The sequence below is a fragment of the Manis javanica genome, chromosome 4 (assembly GCF_040802235.1).
Source record: "Manis javanica isolate MJ-LG chromosome 4, MJ_LKY, whole genome shotgun sequence".
Classification (NCBI taxonomy): Eukaryota; Metazoa; Chordata; class Mammalia; order Pholidota; family Manidae; genus Manis; species Manis javanica.
In genome coordinates, this window is record NC_133159.1 from 5,719,242 (window position 1) to 5,735,931 (window position 16,690).

The window sequence follows — 16,690 nt, forward strand, 5'->3', positions numbered from 1 at the left end:
CCCAAGTAAAGGCTATCCTAAGCCCTCTCCTTGAAAAGAATAACCTCCTGTTAGCTCTTTCCTGTGCAGCAGTCTGCATATCACAACACTGTCTTGCTTAAAATCCTCTACCCACTACCATCAGAAAAATCGAAACGCTTTCCTGAATTGTAAAGCCTGCCGCCATCTGGTGCTTCCTGAGTTCTGGACCACGTGTCAGACCGTCTTCCTCTTACACAATCTTTCTGTTTCTCAACTACAAACTCGCTCTGCCTCAGGGTCTCTGCAGGTGCCCTTCTCTCAATTGGGTCCATTTCCCCTTCTCAGAGAGGCAGTCCCTGATCACCTGGCTAATATGTCTCCTGCCTCCTCACCCTCCACCCGTGTCCCATGTACATCTCATCCCGTTAGCTTGTTTCAGTTAGTCTACACTGCACTTCCCACTTTCTGAACTTCACGGACTTGCACATGTTTTATATCTTAATAAAGTGCAGGCTCCCTGAGTTAAGGGATTTTGGCCACCACTGTATGCAGAGACCACAATCATCCCTACCCAGATACGTAATAAATATTTGTTAAACAAATGCAGTTTGATAAAATGGAACTTCAGAGGAGAGTAACATCGGTCATTATTCGTTAAAACAAGGTGGTTTATGTAATTGTAGATTAATGATACCAAAAAAAATAAGGTGGCTTAATACACAATATTAACAATTGCCATACTTCACTCGCACCCCCTTTTATATACCATCCCTTTCATTCAGCCAAAAAAATAACTGCAGATTTTTGATGTACCAGGAACTAGAGACGGCCAGAGCTCTGCACTGTACCTTTCGTTCGGATGACTTGATACATAACCTAAAAAGAGCCTTCACACACAGGGCTCCTCTAGGCCTTTTCCTGAAAGTGTCTTTTACAAAAACTTGTCTTCGTCCAGTTGCCAAATGAATCTGTAACTTTTCAAGACCAGAGAAATGTTTAAGGCTTTCAAAACTTTGTTTCTGAAAATCGAGTTTGATTTTCCCCAGAGCTGCTCTGGGGCCCGGTTCCTCCAAGTAGAGTCGGCCGGAGGGAAAGCGAAAAGGTCGAGAAAGATGTAAACAACAGAACTCGCAGAAGACTCGGAGATACCGCTCGGACGTCACCGCCTTCCTCCGGCTGCCCGGGGAAGTCCCGCCCGCCAATCCCGGGCTCTCCCCTGACCCCCCGCGGGCAGCCGGGGACACCGAGGCGCCCCCGCCCGGCCGCCTCTCACGTGGAGGCCGCGCCGGCCCCGCCCACCTCTTCTACCCGGTTCCTGCCCCTTCGTGACTGACGGCTCGAGCGTCCTATCACTGCCACGCTGCCTCCGGCGGCCCCAGCGACCTAACCCGTTGCGGGTTTAAGGGGGCGGGTACTTGACTCGTGCCGGGACTCGATCCTCCGCAGGGTCCCTCCGCCCACTGCCCGCGCGCCAGCCTGCTGGGATTGGCCGAGCGCCGCCCCCCGTCCGACCTCGGCATTATGTAACTTGCTCTAGGTTTGCCTCCGCCGCTCACCCGCCTTCGGTTATGTAATCCGGGAGCCCCAGCGTGGGGTCCGCCCCTAGACCAATGGGAGCACGCTGAGCGGGTCGCGGTGGCCAATCGCAGCGCCCGGGGGCGGGGACGCATCACGTGGAGCGCGGGGGCGCGGCGCCGGCAACCGCCCGGCACGCGGCGGGCCTCGGGACTGCGCGCGGGTCCCGGCCCGGCCCGGCAGGGCGAGCGGCTTCGCGCGGGGCCTGCGGGCGGCAGGGGCGAAGGCGGCGGCGGCGGCGGGTGAGTTCTCGGCTGGTGCGGGGAAGCTCGGAGCTTGCGGCCGCGTGGCTGAGGTCGCCCGCCGCCTGCCCTCCGCTCTGGGGCTGGCAGCCGGGCGGCGCCGGCAGGGAATCTGAAGCCCCCGGAACTTTGTGCTTTAAGTTGCCCCCATTCCCGGTCCCATTTGGGGTGCACGCCGACTTTGCCGAACGGCCGGTGGGCAGTGGTAGATCCGCGTCGGGCTTTGTGTCCGCGGGAGCTGACGGGCCTCCCTGGGGCTGCCCGCAGTTGACCCAGCCCGGTGTCCGGCTTCGGATTGTCCGTCTCACCGGACACTTGCTCCCTTTGTCTCCCGACCCCCAGGCTGGACCCCCAGTGTGGAGCGACATCAAGGATTGTTGGGAAATACTGAGAGAAAAGTGCCTCCGCAGGGGCGGAGATCAGTGACTGCCCTGTTGCGATGACCGATACATTTTGTCTAACGCAATGGCGCGGACCAAAATGAGAAATTTCTGTCGCTGATTGCAAAATAAAAAAGAGGCAGGCAGCAGACCGAGGGCTGCGGGGCGAAAGATGGACCCCTGTGAGGATCTAGAAATGTCCAGCGGTGAGGCTCGGGACTCTAGGGGGAACGGGCTTAACGAACTCGGAGGACCACCGGCCGGCGGGTCGGCGGCCCTGGGGGAAGAGTCGGCCGGGACGTGGAGCCAGAAATACCGATTGCAGAGCAAATACGAGGAGAGCAGCAACAGGTGACACAGCTTCATTTCGTTGTTTTTCGTTGGGGTAGTGAAAGGCAAAGGAGGGTTTAAATCTTTTTATTCTTTTGTTTGTAAGCCTAGGAGAAAATTGAGGGGGAGACTCAGATAGCTTAGCGTGAAATGCCCTGGGAAACTGAAGAAAATTCCCAAAAACTACGAGAAATAGGTAAAAAGTGGTTAAGGAATTTGGCCGAGTTGGGTCTGAAGTGGGAAAGAGCGAGGAGAAAATGTTTGCCATTCACCAGGTTTGTTTGGCTGGGATTCCACACCTGTTAAAAAAAAGGGGGGTGGGGGGAAGGGCGGGGATGATAAACCTGTGGACTAAATAAGTGGATCCATGTTAATTGCTTGGCCCATAATATACCGTTCGCCAAAAGTTGTCTGCTGTTGTCATTGAAAATGTGAATTTATAATTTCCTATTTTACAGTGAACAGCAAGATCGAAACAGAGTTTCTGAAGAACTGATAATGGTTGTGCAAGAAATGAAAAAATACTTCCCCTCGGAGAGACAGAATAAACCAAGCACTCTAGATGCCCTCAACTACGCACTTCGCTGTGTGCACAGTGTACAAGGTAAATGAGCTGCAGAAGAGAAACAGTCGTGGGAGAACACCCTTGCTTATAAATATCATCCGGCCAGAGGAGTTTGTCAGTGTGGTTTTAGTCACAGAGATGTTTTGTGCTAAGGGTGCTAGGTGTAAGGTGAGCAGATGTACACTGATCCCATTAGTGTCTTGATTTTTTCACATTAGGAACATGAGGAGAACTTTATTTGTGTAGTACTTTGGTACTATGCAATATTTCTCTAATTTGCCATAGAGTAGATGTAGCATAAGCACCTTTTAAAGCCACACCTACTAAAAGCAGCATTTTCTTCTTCAGATATTGGAGGGAAAATACATTTGACTAAGTACAATTTACCTTTCCCTGTCATACACACAATTTTATAATGTCATATAATATATCAGGAATTTACCAAATTAAAAATGAACAATTGTAAATATTTTTTCCTTTTTATCTCTGAGTTTCCGTCTCAAAAGATTTCATAAAATAATTTCACATTCTGTCCACATATCATTCATATATGATATGTAATTCTTGAATGCTAGAGAGAGTCATTTTTTTGCCATAGAAATTTCACGTGCATGTATTTGGAAGCTTTGATTTTAGTACCCTAAATGTAGCTTGCTCTTTGTGATCTAGAACATGCAGAATTCATAAAATTCAAAATCTTAAAGTTTGTACAACTATTAGTATTTCAGCCAAAAGGTGGAAATGATCTGGTATTTGGGGAAAAAACACTGAGGTGTCCTCATCCTAATAAATAAGCCAGCTTTAATAGTGATAAAAATAATTTCCTAAAGATATTGGTGTTACTGGACTACCTATTTATTTTACTGTGTTTCTTAGCCAACAGTGAGTTTTTCCAGATTCTCAGTCAGAATGGAGCATGTCGAGCAGATGTGACCATGTGCAGTCTCGAGGAGCTGGCCACGATTGCTTCAGAACACACTTCCAAAAACACGGTAAGAATTTTCGAATTTTGCCATATCAAACTGGGCAATTTCTCCTAACAGCCTATTTTTAAATAATTTTTAAAAATAATAGCTTAGAATTTTGGTAACCACAATTTGAGGTGAAGAGAACTGCAAAGAGGCAGTGTGCAGTTTCTCCTGCCCTTGCCAGAGAAAGGATCTGCAAACAGGAAACAGCACGTAAACAGGAGTTTGCTTTGCTTTGGTTATGAGGTGCCTGTGTCTCCTTAGCATCCCTGAGTTCTCCCAAATGAAGAGAAAAAAAACAAACTGCAGTATAACTTCCCTCATTTTATTCTAATCTCCGAATTGTTCATTTCTATTTATATCATTCTTAGTTTCCATACCTACTACTTCAAGTTGTAACAACTGGATTTTATAGAACAGGTGAGTTGAGATGCTGTCATTTTTGTAAAATTTTGAAAGAGACATTTAGCACACATCTTTTGAAGCTCTTCATGTTGACAGAATAGTTTTGCCTCATGTTTTGCTGATATGGAGATTACTTACTTTTATGCTTAGACCTCAACATAAATGTAACTTAAAGATTTTATACTATTGGAACATGAGCTGTCCCTGATAATGCAATATTATTTTACTAAAGGGTGTGTTCAGAGTACTGTAGTAGGTGCTGTGGAGATTTAAGGAAGAAAATGTTTAAGAAAACATTTCTCCTTTAAGATCATCAAAACAAAGCCAGAGAGGGAAAGCAAATGCCACTGCTAAGCACACAAGCAGCAGCAGATTGTAACGAAGTCATGCTTACATCTAGTGGAACAAATTAGAGAAGTGACTCTTACATGATGAGATTTGTCAGAGACAGTGTCTTGAAGGTGATGAATCTTGAGCTTGGTCTTGAAGCTTAGAATATGCACTGCTGAAGAAAAGACTGTCCCTCCGGGAGGGAGCACAGTCTGCAAAGGGGAAGGAATCAGAAGTGTATCCATATGCGTGTTTAGACGGTGCAGAATGAGCTGGTATTTTTTTTGTATAAAATCAAACCATCAGAAGGTAAATGCAGCTTTTATTGTGATAATTAAGAAGTATGTTGGAGAGTTTTGTTGCCTTAGTGGAATGTGTGTGTGTGTGTGTGTGTGTGTGTGTGTGTGTGTGTGTGTGTTAAGCTTTGATCATGGCAGAAGTCTAGAACCTTACAGAGAATGTTTCCAGTAAGTATCTCAATATTTGCATTTATTTTAAATGTTTTTCATAGGATACCTTTGTGGCAGTTTTTTCATTTCTGTCTGGAAGGTTAGTGCACATTTCTGAACAGGCTACTTCGATCCTGAATTGTAAGAAAGATTTCTTGGAGTCCTCTCATTTTGTTGAACTGCTTGCCCCTCAAGATGTGAGGGTGTTCTACACACACACTGCCCATGCTCAGCTTCCCTTCTGGAACAACTGGACCCAAAGAGGTAACGGGACCAACATTTAGTTATCTGTCTTGCCTCCATAAAGATCAGTTTCCTTCTTCCAGAAATTGCACAGAAATTAATGCATTGTTTGGAACTGCAAACTATGTGGTTTTTCTTGTTTGTTTAAATAGTCAGAATATAATGAAAACAACATTTTACATTCTTTTAATAACAAAGACCCAATAATTTTGCTTTCGCTTAGTCAAGTTAATTTCATAGATTATATATCACCAAAATGGTTTGATTACCAGCATAATACATAGCAGGTCATTTGTTATAAAGCTCTGTTTCCTTTAAGTTAATAAGATTAAATGTTTTTCCTCTTATATTGACTTCATTATTTATCTGCTTTGGAGATAAATGTTAGGTGCCCTCTTCCAGTTCTGCTTGTTCCTAAATTCATGAATATTGTTACTTTGTTCTTTTTTTTTGAAATGTTTATTTTCCTGAACTTGGGATGACTAGTCACAGTTTTCTTTGTGATATTCAGTGCTGTGTGATCTTTAAATAATTCGGTTTCTTTTTTTAAGTCACCCTATATTATTTCATATTTTTGTGAAGCACCTCTTAGAGAGCTTAGTGTATACCAACCTTGTCTTTGATTCCAAGTCTTTTTCTCTAACTTAAAATTTTTTAACTTTTTTTTATTGTAAAAAACACATTTAACAAAATTTACCCATCTTAACCATTTTTAAATGTACAGGTCAGCAGTATTGGTTACATTCACAATGTCATGAAACAACTCTCCAGAACTTTTTCCTCTTGCAAATCTAAAGCTTTGTATTCACTCTAATGTTTCAGTCAGTACTTGGTCCAGTAAAAAATCCCATCTTGCCTGCTGCTGCTTGCAGTGACAGACTTTTGCCGCATCCTTTGCGCACATTTTCTATGAGCTTAGTCGATAGTATACCTGTCATCTTGTTTTCTTGTGTTCCTTCTCCAATTCCTATCATTCAAAAACACTGATTTCGTTTCTCTTCATCTTTCCTAAACACACATTTTCACCCTCTAATTGTCCATATTTCCATCTCTTCTTTTGTTAATCATTTATACATTCCCTAAACGTTTAATTCAACAATGACTGTGGGTCAGGAACTGATCTTGATGCTGACGTATAGCTGTGAACAGAAAAGACAGATGATATTGTTGGCAAGTTCTTTCACAGTTTTCCCAGGTATTTTTCTTTCAACATTGCCTGTATTCTCTCTGCCTTAGCTTTTCAAGCTTTTTGTCTTTGCTGATCATTTATTGCTCTATTTCCCCTCCATGTGAAAGCATAATACACACTGAAATTGTAGTCTTATGGACCTAAACATTTACTTATTCCATAAAGATGAGACGTCCACCGTTTACTCCCCATGTCATACTTCTACCTTGTTCATCTCAAGGGCTCAGACTCTTCTTGAGAGCAGTTGTTCCGCTCCACACCATTTCTGGGCTGTGCCTGTGCTGTCTCTCCTGTTGCTTTCTTTGAGCTTATAGAACATAAAGAGGACATAGGATCTTTGAACTCAGCAGTTGTGAGCTTATGGCCCCTCATTAGACCATGTTTCAGCTTGTATTTCTTGTACAGTCTTCACGGAAGGATCTTACCACTATTTCTTTAGAATACACTTCCAAAAACAAGAATTCACACATTATAGCCTAGGTGTGGAAGTGGTAGTGGACTTGCATCTACTGTTTGAGATCACACAGTCCGGCTCTGTTTTACGAGACTCCTAGTGAATGCAGTTGGACTCAGGTGCCTGAGATAAAAACGGTGTAAACAAGTTTACCTTACAGGAGAGTTGTATTTGTGTGCAAAGAATTTTAAGCTAGGAATCTTAAAGTCTGAGTTTTAAATTGAATTCTTTCCCTTCATGAGCCTTGGCAGCCACTTAGCTTCTCGTTGTAAAGTGAGAATAGCAGTTTCTGAGCAGCCTGCTCAGCCGGGCTGCTCTGCAGATCAGGGGTGGGTGGGAAAGTACTGTGAGGTTTCTGGAGCCTTCTGTAGCATAAGGGGTCTTCACTGCTGTCATCTGTTAAACAGTTAATATTTAAAGGACTATCAGTGTTTAGCAGATTAATCTTCACAAACCCTGATGAGGTGTAGATACTCTCATTGTCCCCAGTTGACAGATAAGGTAAATGTGTTGTTTGGGTTGATGCTGAGAAGCAAATGCCAAGATGGGATTAGCTGCATAAGAGACTTACTGGGAAAGGGAGGAGCAGAAGCCGAGTGGAGCCCTGGGCCCACAGGGCAGGTCTGGTGGCTGGGAAGGAGGGTTGGGGAGGAGTGTCCTGGTCTGCAGGGCAGCTCTGAACAGCTCGGTCAGGCAGCCAAAGGCAAGTCCCAGCTGCAGTCACACACTGGAGGAGTCCCGCATCTCCACGGAAGGGCCCTGCTCGGTGCCCTCTCTGCACAGGCACTGGCAGCCTGCAGGATATGGGGCTCAAGGCAGCAGCTGCAGCCTGCTGTCAGTTATGTCCCCTGGACCTGGGGCCATGCCCTTTCTTAGCCACTGGTCACTGAGGCACAGAGCTAAGTAACTCAGCCAAGGTCACATGGCCAGTAAGTGTAGAAGTGGATTTCACCTGGGCAGGGTGAATGCAGAGCCCCTGCTCTGAACCACAGAGTGCCTGTGGCTGTAGCTTTAATAATCACACAAAGGCGTGCGTGCGAAAGTGGCCCCAAGGTATGGGACCTGTCCATAAAAACCATCTCAAAACATTAAGGATATTGTTAGCAACCTTGTCTTGCCTCAGTTCCTCTGTAAGTTTATCTAGGACTTTACGGAAGCAGTTTCTGTGTTAAGACTGTAGTATATCTTAGAGTCATTAATTCCTTAAACTTACTTTATCAGATGGTTCTGTCATTTAAGTTTTCACAGACATGCTATAGGACCTATCTTCTGGTTTCAGAATTCTGGGGTTATAACTTTCAGTGGCTTGATGAATTATGATAATTTGATCATTGGTCCCTTTACTCTTAAACCGGAGTGTTTCTTTTTTAATCACATACATGTTGCTTGGTCATTCAAAAGCCTATTTTCTGATTCTTCAGTTGATGCTTTCCTTAAAAATACTCAGTATTTTGTTTTTCTTGAACTCTCATTATTTTCCTTCAATGTATATTTTTGAACATCTCCTTGGTTTTAAAAATTCCCTTTGTTCCCACAACTGAGTACATTGCACTCCAGTGAATAAATGCCCCAAGGAAAAAGTCAGGGGGCCTCTAACCAGAGGAAATACAGTCAACAAACACTTAGGAAATGGCTCAGCCCCTAATTTGCCCTAAGATAGGCAAATTTAAACATTCCTGAACTACCAACTCATAAATCGATAAAATCAATAGAAAAATCAATAAAATTGATGTATACTATTAGCTTGAGGATTCTGTGGAAGTGTTTTTAATGGCACTGTTGGTGGTACAGCCTTCTGGAGATTAGTTTGCCAGTACATGGTGAGAATCGTAAATGATCATATTTTACCTAAGAACATGACTTTGGAGAATTTATCCAAGGCAATAAAAAAAGTAAAGTTTATATATCATAAACCTAGGCTGTTAAGTTGTCCAAATTCCCCATTTTTGACACATATCCAGACTATTGCAGTGGAATAGAATATTACCACCAAAAAAGTAAGTCAGAGGATCATTACTGTGACACTGAAGGGCTGAGTATGGGCAGTTGCAGAAAAGCAGAAAGGATTCGAGGAAGTAGTACCGGGAGAGCCTGCGTCGGCTGCTCCCCCGTCTCACCTGCAGGGTGCTGGCAGCCGGAGCCTGGGGAGGCCCTGCGTGGGGCTGGGTCTCAGAGGGAGGGGCAGAGGCCTCTTTTAATTGAAAGTCTCTCTCTCTCTTACAAAATGGTTTGTTGTTCAGTGGCAGTGGGACAGTGTCTCCCTGGGAAGAGCCGCTCCGCAGGGTTTCTGCAGGACGGGTGACTGACAGTTTGTCTCTGTTCCCAGCAGCGTCGCAGTATGATTACGCCCCAGTGAAGTCCTTTTTCTGCAGGATCCGGTAAGTAGAAGGCCTAGTAGACCAGAAATGGAGTGTCTTCTAATTTTTGTTAACATTTCTTTTGATTCTTTTCTGTTCAGCTAGGAGTTGGTTCTTGCTATGAGAAATTTATATTTTGTCTGAGGAGAAGAAACATACTGACAAGACTAGATAATGCAATAGGAAAAAAGACCAGAAAGATCATTCTTATACTAGGGACATGTGAGAATCACTGGGTATTAAATACACTTTCAAATGACCATTGTTTGGGGCTCGTTTGTGTTTGTTTGCTTTTGTTTTTCAGTCACATTTAAAGTTAATTTTTGGAATTTGGAATCACTTCAAAGAAAACAAGATAGGTATATATATATATATGAGAAGGATTTAAAAGGTCAGAGACAGTGAACTAGAAGAATATAGACCAAAATTCCAATAATAGTTGATTTCTGGTAGAATTTACTAATAATTTTTTTTCTTCTAAATTTACTATATGTTAAGTTAATGTTACTTTCACAATAAAAATAAAAAATGTTTTTAAATGATATTTTGATTGCCAGCCAGCATTAGTATTGAAGTTACTAAATGCCCTTGATATTTAGAGAAATGAAAAATCTATGTAACAGACTAGTCAGGCACTCCATGGAATTGGGGGAGCCTGGGCCAATAGTAGTCACATGCTCAGGGAGGGACAGCCCAAGGGCAGGTGTGCTGGAGGGCGTGTTGGTTCATTCAGTCTTATGTGATGAGGTGTGTGTGAGGGTCTTAGAACAATGCCTGCCATGCACTAAACACCATATGTTAATAAATATATTTGTCTGGCTTCTCTGAGCCAGGCACTGTTACAGGTGCTAAGATCAAAGCAGGGTTCCTTTGCTTATGAACTAGAGGATTAGTTCTGTTGGGGGGGTGGGGAGACCAATAATAAATAGATATCTATATGGATCAGCTGGTGGTAAGGCCTGTGTAGAACAATCAGGCAGACTAAGGAAATCTGGACAGTGGAGAGATTATTGTTGTATTGAGGGTGGTCCAGGAGCTGTTCTCCTGTAAGAAGCCTAATTGGAGCCATAGCCCTGAAGGAGGTGAGGGAGAGGGCCTTACAAATTGAAAGAAGAGTGCTTTAGGTTTGGGCAAAGGCCCTGGGGCAGCAGGCTTGGCTGGTTGGAGGAGTTACCAGGAAGCCGGGGTGGCTAGAGCAGGGAAAGCGGGGTAAGAGGAGTGAGGGAGCAGGGGTGAAACCATCAGGAGCTTTGATTTCTGAGTGAAATGTTTTGTTCAAGTTAATCACTTATTCTAAAACTTTGGGAATTCACAGAATAATACAGAAGTGGAAGAACTAGTACAATGAACCAATATGTACTTCCGTCAGTTTTAATAACTTTCGCTCATAGTTAATCTTGTGTCATCTCTGCCACCACATACTCCTCAAGACACCCCTCTCCATTATTGTGAAACAAATCTCAGACCTGGTATCATCTCCTCTATAGTACTTCAGAATGTGATTCTAAAAGATGAGGTTCTCGTTCATCTTCATGATGCTCAGATTGTCCCATCTGTGGCCAGAAGGAGCCCCGTTAGCTCCTGTGCCGTGTGAGAGTACTCCTGTGGCCTGCGGTCTGACAGCTTCCCTTGCTTCAGGCATGACTTCCCGGGCTCAGCCTAGCACTTCCTGCCCTGGACTCGGAGGCAGTCATTTCTCAGAGGTACCTTGTTCTTCGTGGCGGGACATGGCATTATCAGAGGGACACCAAATCTCGATGGTCGATACAGGGTTGCTCTTCCAGGAAGTTTTCATGGACAGAAGGAGAACATTTTCACCTTTTAAAAGGAAACAAGATTTATGTACGTTATAAAAGACTTGTGTTAGGTGCTCTTATGCGGTGGTGGAGGGATGAGAGGGAACAAGGAAAGCGTTAGAAGGCTGGTACTGTGGTGCAGCTGAAGGATGGCAGGTGCTGAACTAGGGTGGTAATGGTGAAATAGAGAAATATTTGGGGTAATTTGGATATTTCTGTGTTCGAGCATTACCCACATAGAAACTGTCTTTCTTCTATCTCTGTTCACTGAAAGTTCCTAGAAGGACAGCCCTGTAGCAACAATCACCTCTACCAGCCAGATTTGGTCTTCATGTGATCGTGCCACGTCCCATCACAAAGAACGTTTATTAATGGATTATTTTGGGGTGTGAAATGAAGGATTAGTCAAGGGAGACACCACGGTCTTAGCTCAAGTTGCCTTTTATTGGGGCACAGGAAACTGGGAGGGCATCTTCCTGAGCAGAGGAAGCGGAGAACGCAGTGCCCAGTGTTGCATGAGTTAAGTTTGCATTATCTGTTAACAGTCTAATGTACAATGTTTTGACATTGGAACATGAGTGTAAAGTTTAAGGGAGGAGTCCAGGCTGGAGAAAGATACTCAGGTTGTCAGCAAATAAATGGCATTGAAAACCCTAGGACCGGATGAGCCTGGGAAAGTCACAGAAATACACACACGGTGCTCATAGGTCAGCGTCAAGAGGGAGCACTCTTCTGAATCGTTGTCTTTTCTCGTGATAGGAAGGAAGGTCACGGCTGAGAGTGGAGAAGTGGGAGGGGATACTGGAGTTTGAGGAGGAGAGGAAGCGAGAGGGGTGGGAGTGGGAGTGGACTGTGGATCCTGCGGGCAGCAGAGGGCCCGCTGGGGACCAGTAGTCATGAGTTTAAGCACTGATGAGAGAGGAGCGGCGTGACTGGTAGAACTGGGGGAGTATGAATTCAGTACTGGGCATTTTGACCTTCAGGGGGATAGTGGCATATCCAAGCGGAATTGTCCTCCGGGAAGCTGGAGCTGTAAAATGGGGTGAAAATCTTGTCCATCAGAGCCACCCCTACCCAGATGTCCAGGGCTTGGTAAGCCAGGTTCCAGCCCTGCTTTCCTCCTCCTCAGCCAGGCACCTTGTGGAGTGCTTGACCACACACAGTGCCCTGTGCCAGTCACGGTAGTAGCTGAAGCTTTTGAGACTAAATCAGTCCTTGAAAGAGTGTAGGAAGGGGTGATAGAGAACTGGCTTTGGGGGCACAATCACAAGGAACCCAGTTTTCTGTCATGTGGTACTTGGTTTAGCACATGAGACAGGACAGGTGGTTATGCCTGTCCCTCTTTGCAGCAGAAATGGAAAGGTCAGGCTGGGAATTTAGTGTATGGAGGCCAGGAAAAAAGTCATGGGATGACTTCTGTTCTTTTTTAACTCATAAGCCAGTTCTCCATAAAATCTCTTTATTGAATAATGAGTTAATAAAATTGCCCTTAGGTATTGAAAATTTAAACCAGCATTTCCCTTCTTTAAAACTAAACAGCATATAAACGTTTTAGATTTGGATATCCCTCTTTTGGAAATTACCAGTCAACCATTTTTCCCAGCATTGTTTCATTCGGGCTTACGAAAGGCCTCATCTTTATTCTCTTCAGTGGAGGTGAGGACAGAGAGCAAGAGAAACCTTACCACCCATTCCAGGTCATCCCCTATTGGATTCACGTCCATAGCTCTACCCAGCAGGAATCTGAGCCTTGCTGTCTCACCCTGGTTGAGAAGATTCACTCTGGTTATGAAGGTAAGCCAAGAGTGTCTGCATTTAGATGAGACGTAACTGGTCAGCACGTCAGATAGAGTACGTGAAAGCCCATTTACTACAGCCATAAAACCAGAAAAGAGTGAGTCTTTCTTTTGGCCCTGAACATTCCAGGCATCAGGATTTTTCCTGATGTCTCTTGTTTAGTGACATTGACTTATTTCTTATGGGCCCATCTCCTTCAAGGACAGCATGGCCTAAGGGTCTGTGTGTAGACTGGACCACAGATACACAATTCTCTAATCATCTCGCTACTGGTAACAGTCCTATGGCCTTGTGCTTCTGTGTTGTGTGAAATAAGACCATGGACACTTCACATAAGAATGAATTCATGTTTTTACAGTGTTTTGAAACTGCCTGAGTAAAATGTATAGTTTATATCTTTAGATGGCATAACTACATTTCTAAATTCACATGTCAGTACAGAAGCAGTTTCCATTTATTATTTGAAATTACAATCAGTTCTACTATAATGTGACGTATGCATTCCTAAAAATTACCATTTTAGGCAAAAAAAAAAAAATCACACAGAAAAACCACAGGGCTTATGGGAAAAATGAGTCCAGGGACACAACAGTAAAAATTTAACAACCCATTAAAAATAAGGAAAAATTCCAAGAAAATGGCGGAATAAAAGGTCACTGTGATAACTTCCCACATACACAGTTAGGGAGCATCTGCATCTAATACAACTAACTCTGAAAACAACCTGAAGACGGGCAGAACAGACCTTCCACAGCTAACAAAAAAAGAGAAGGCCACACTGAGAAGGATAGAGGAACAGAGCCACAATTGATGAGGGTTCATACCCTTCCCCCACCCCAACCCATAAGCAGGGGGGAGTGAGGAACAGAGAGGGGAGAGTATAAACTCCCTGAAACCCAGCACAACTGGCCCTGGGGAAATGAATCTGGAAGATAAGCCCCCATAATGTCTGGCTTTGAAAGTCACTGGGCCTTAATGCTGGGAGAGCTGGAAGGCTGTGGGAGACTGAGTCTCTACCCTCTGAGAACAGAATGCTGTGTTGATTTGTCAGAGACCTGACCCAGAAGCAGCAGTTTGAAGGATTTATTGACTGAGAGGGGCAGCTTTCTCAGGGGGAGGAGGGGCTGGCAGAAGCCTTGTTTTGAGCCCTCTCAGCCTAACCAGCTGATGCTTATGGGTGCCAGTTCTGACACTTTCTATCTACTATGCCAGCACTGTTCTCTCTACCCCAGTGTTCCCCTATGGACTTATTTACCCAAAGTGCCCAGTTAAGCAGGTGCCTTGCTAAAGCTTCTATCAACTACCACTCTGGGGAGAGGAGGAGCTAGCCCCACCCACCAGCATGCTAACAGGAGTCAGCTGGCCATTGCTGGCCAACCAGGCTGCAGGCCGGCCTGCCCACCAGCAGGCCAGCAAGGGCTGTGCTCTTTCAGCCAGCTGCACCTGAAGTGAGCCGTGCAAACTAGTGCATATGCAGTAGTCAGCCATTGCCATCAGTCAGGTTGAGGGTGGCCTTACCTTCCAGCCCTCTCACAGCAGTTGTGGCTCAGCCACAACAAAGGTGAACACAGCTCACACAGGAGATACCCATGGAACACCCGGTTCTGGTGTTCAGGGGTTATTGAACTGGGCACCACAGGCTGTCTGCTACCTAAGGCCACTGTTTTCAGGATGAGGAGAAATAGCTGACCTATGCATAGAAACAAATACAGAGAACCAGACAAACTGAGGAGGCAGGGAAATATGTTCCAAATGAAAGAACCGGATAAAACGCTAGAAAAATTGCCAAATGAAGTGGAGGTAAGCAATCTATCTGATAAGAAATTCAAAGTAATAGTAATAAAGATGCTCACCAGACTTGAGAGAAGAATGGATGAATTGCGAGGACTTCAAAAAAAAAAAGTAGGAAAAAGAACCAGCAGAGCTGAAGAATACAATGACTGAAATGAAAAATATGCTAGAGGGAACGGCAGATTAGAGGACGCAGAAGAACAGGTCAGTGTCCGGAAGACGGGGCAGTGGAAAGCAACCAAGCTGAGCAACAGAAAGAAAAAAGACTCTTTAATGATAAGATGCTAAGAGAAGTCTGCAACTACTTAAAACAATATTCATATAACAGTGGTCATAGGAAGAAAAGAGAGAAAGGGACAGAAAAACCTATTTGAAGAAGTAACAGCTGAGAACTTTAGCCTGGAGGGGCAAACATCCAGGTCCAGGAGTCACAGAGAATCCCAAACTATTGACCTTGGCACATAGTAATTAGAATGGCCAAGATTAAAGAAAGAGAATCTGAAAAGCAGCAGGAGAAAAGCAGTTACATACAAGAGAAATCCCGTAAGTCCACCAGCTGATTTTTTAGTAGAAACTTTACAAGCCAGAAAGGAGTGGCATGATATATTCAAAGTGCTGAAAAGAAAAAAAGCCAACAACCAGGAATACTCTACCCAGCAAGGCTATCATTCAAAACTGCGAAGAGAGTTTCCCAGATAAATGGATGTTAAAAGAGTTCATCACTAAACCAGCCTGACAAGAAACATTAAAGGGACTTTTTTAAGTGGAAAAGAAAAGTTCATAACTAGAAGTAATTAGGAAACGAAAAAAGTTTTCACTGATAAACACAAACTTACAAACTTACAGCAATGGTAGTGTGAAGATACAATCATTTATAAAGCTAGTATGAAGTTCAAAAGACAAAAATAGTAAAATCAGTTATATGCACAAAAGTCAAGGGATACACATTATAAAGATGTAAATTATGACATCATATACTTGAAATGTGGAGGGGGAAATAAGTGCTTTTAGAATGTGTTTGAACTTAGCCATCAATCTAAAATATAGACTGCTATGTACATAGGATGCTGTGTATGAACCTCATGGCAACCCCACACCAAAAACCTGTAATAGATAACAAAAAATAAAGAGAAAGGAATCCAAGCATATCAAAGTCATGTGCAAGAGAAGAAAGGCATAAAAAAGAACTACAAAAGTACCTGGAAAACAGTTAACAAAGTGGCAATTATCAATAATTACTATAAATATATAAGTGGCATGAATACTTCAATCAAAAGACATAAGGTGGCTGAATGTATAAAATAGACCCATGTATGTGCTGCCTGTAAGGCACTCACTTTAGAACTAAAGACACCTATAAAGTGACGAGATGGAAACAGATTCCATGCAAATGGAAATGAAAGAAAAGCTGGAGTAGCAATACTTGTATCAGACAAAATAGATTTCAAAACGAAGAATGTAACCCGGAGATGAGCATTACATAATGATAAAGGCATCAGTTCAACAAGAGGATGTAACAGTGCTGAGTATCTATGTACTCAATATAGGAGCACCTAAATACATAAAGCAAATACTTAAAAGTCATAAAGGGAAAAATTGACTAATACAACAATAGTAGGGACTTTAAAACCGCATTTACATTAATGAATAAAAGCTTCAAGACAATAAGGAAATGGTGTATAACACATTACACCAGCAGAATATTCCATCCAAAGTTAGCAGAATACACATTCTTTTCATGAAACATTCTCTAGGATAGATGACATGTTTGGGCACACAATAAGTCTCAATAAATTTAGGAAGATTGAAATCATATCTAGCATCTTTTTTGACCACAATGGTATAAAACTAAAAATCA

At 43.5% G+C, this 16,690-nt stretch overlaps 1 protein-coding gene across 11 annotated transcripts in view; it reads left to right on the forward strand.

Moving 5' to 3' along the window:
* The first annotated feature begins 1,643 nt into the window (after positions 1–1,643).
* Positions 1,644–16,690, forward strand: part of PER3 (period circadian regulator 3) — a 75,608-nt gene continuing 60,561 nt past the window's right edge. For 7 of the 11 annotated variants that reach the window (XR_005056354.2, XR_005056355.2, XM_036999662.2 and 4 more), the window contains exons 1-7: positions 1,644–1,778; positions 2,121–2,509; positions 2,947–3,092; positions 3,930–4,045; positions 5,268–5,469; positions 9,418–9,469; positions 12,896–13,038. Coding sequence is in view for 8 of the 11 variants with exons in the window: in XM_036999662.2 (XP_036855557.2) it covers positions 2,331–2,509; positions 2,947–3,092; positions 3,930–4,045; positions 5,268–5,469; positions 9,418–9,469; positions 12,896–13,038 (838 nt within the window). In the remaining 3 variants the exon portion in view is untranslated. Of the gene's footprint in view, positions 1,779–2,120; positions 2,510–2,942; positions 3,093–3,929; positions 4,046–5,267; positions 5,470–9,417; positions 9,470–12,895; positions 13,039–16,690 lie in introns of those variants that run through there. The other 4 variants (XM_036999665.2, XM_017657793.3, XM_017657794.3 and 1 more) reach the window with 4 other exon arrangements.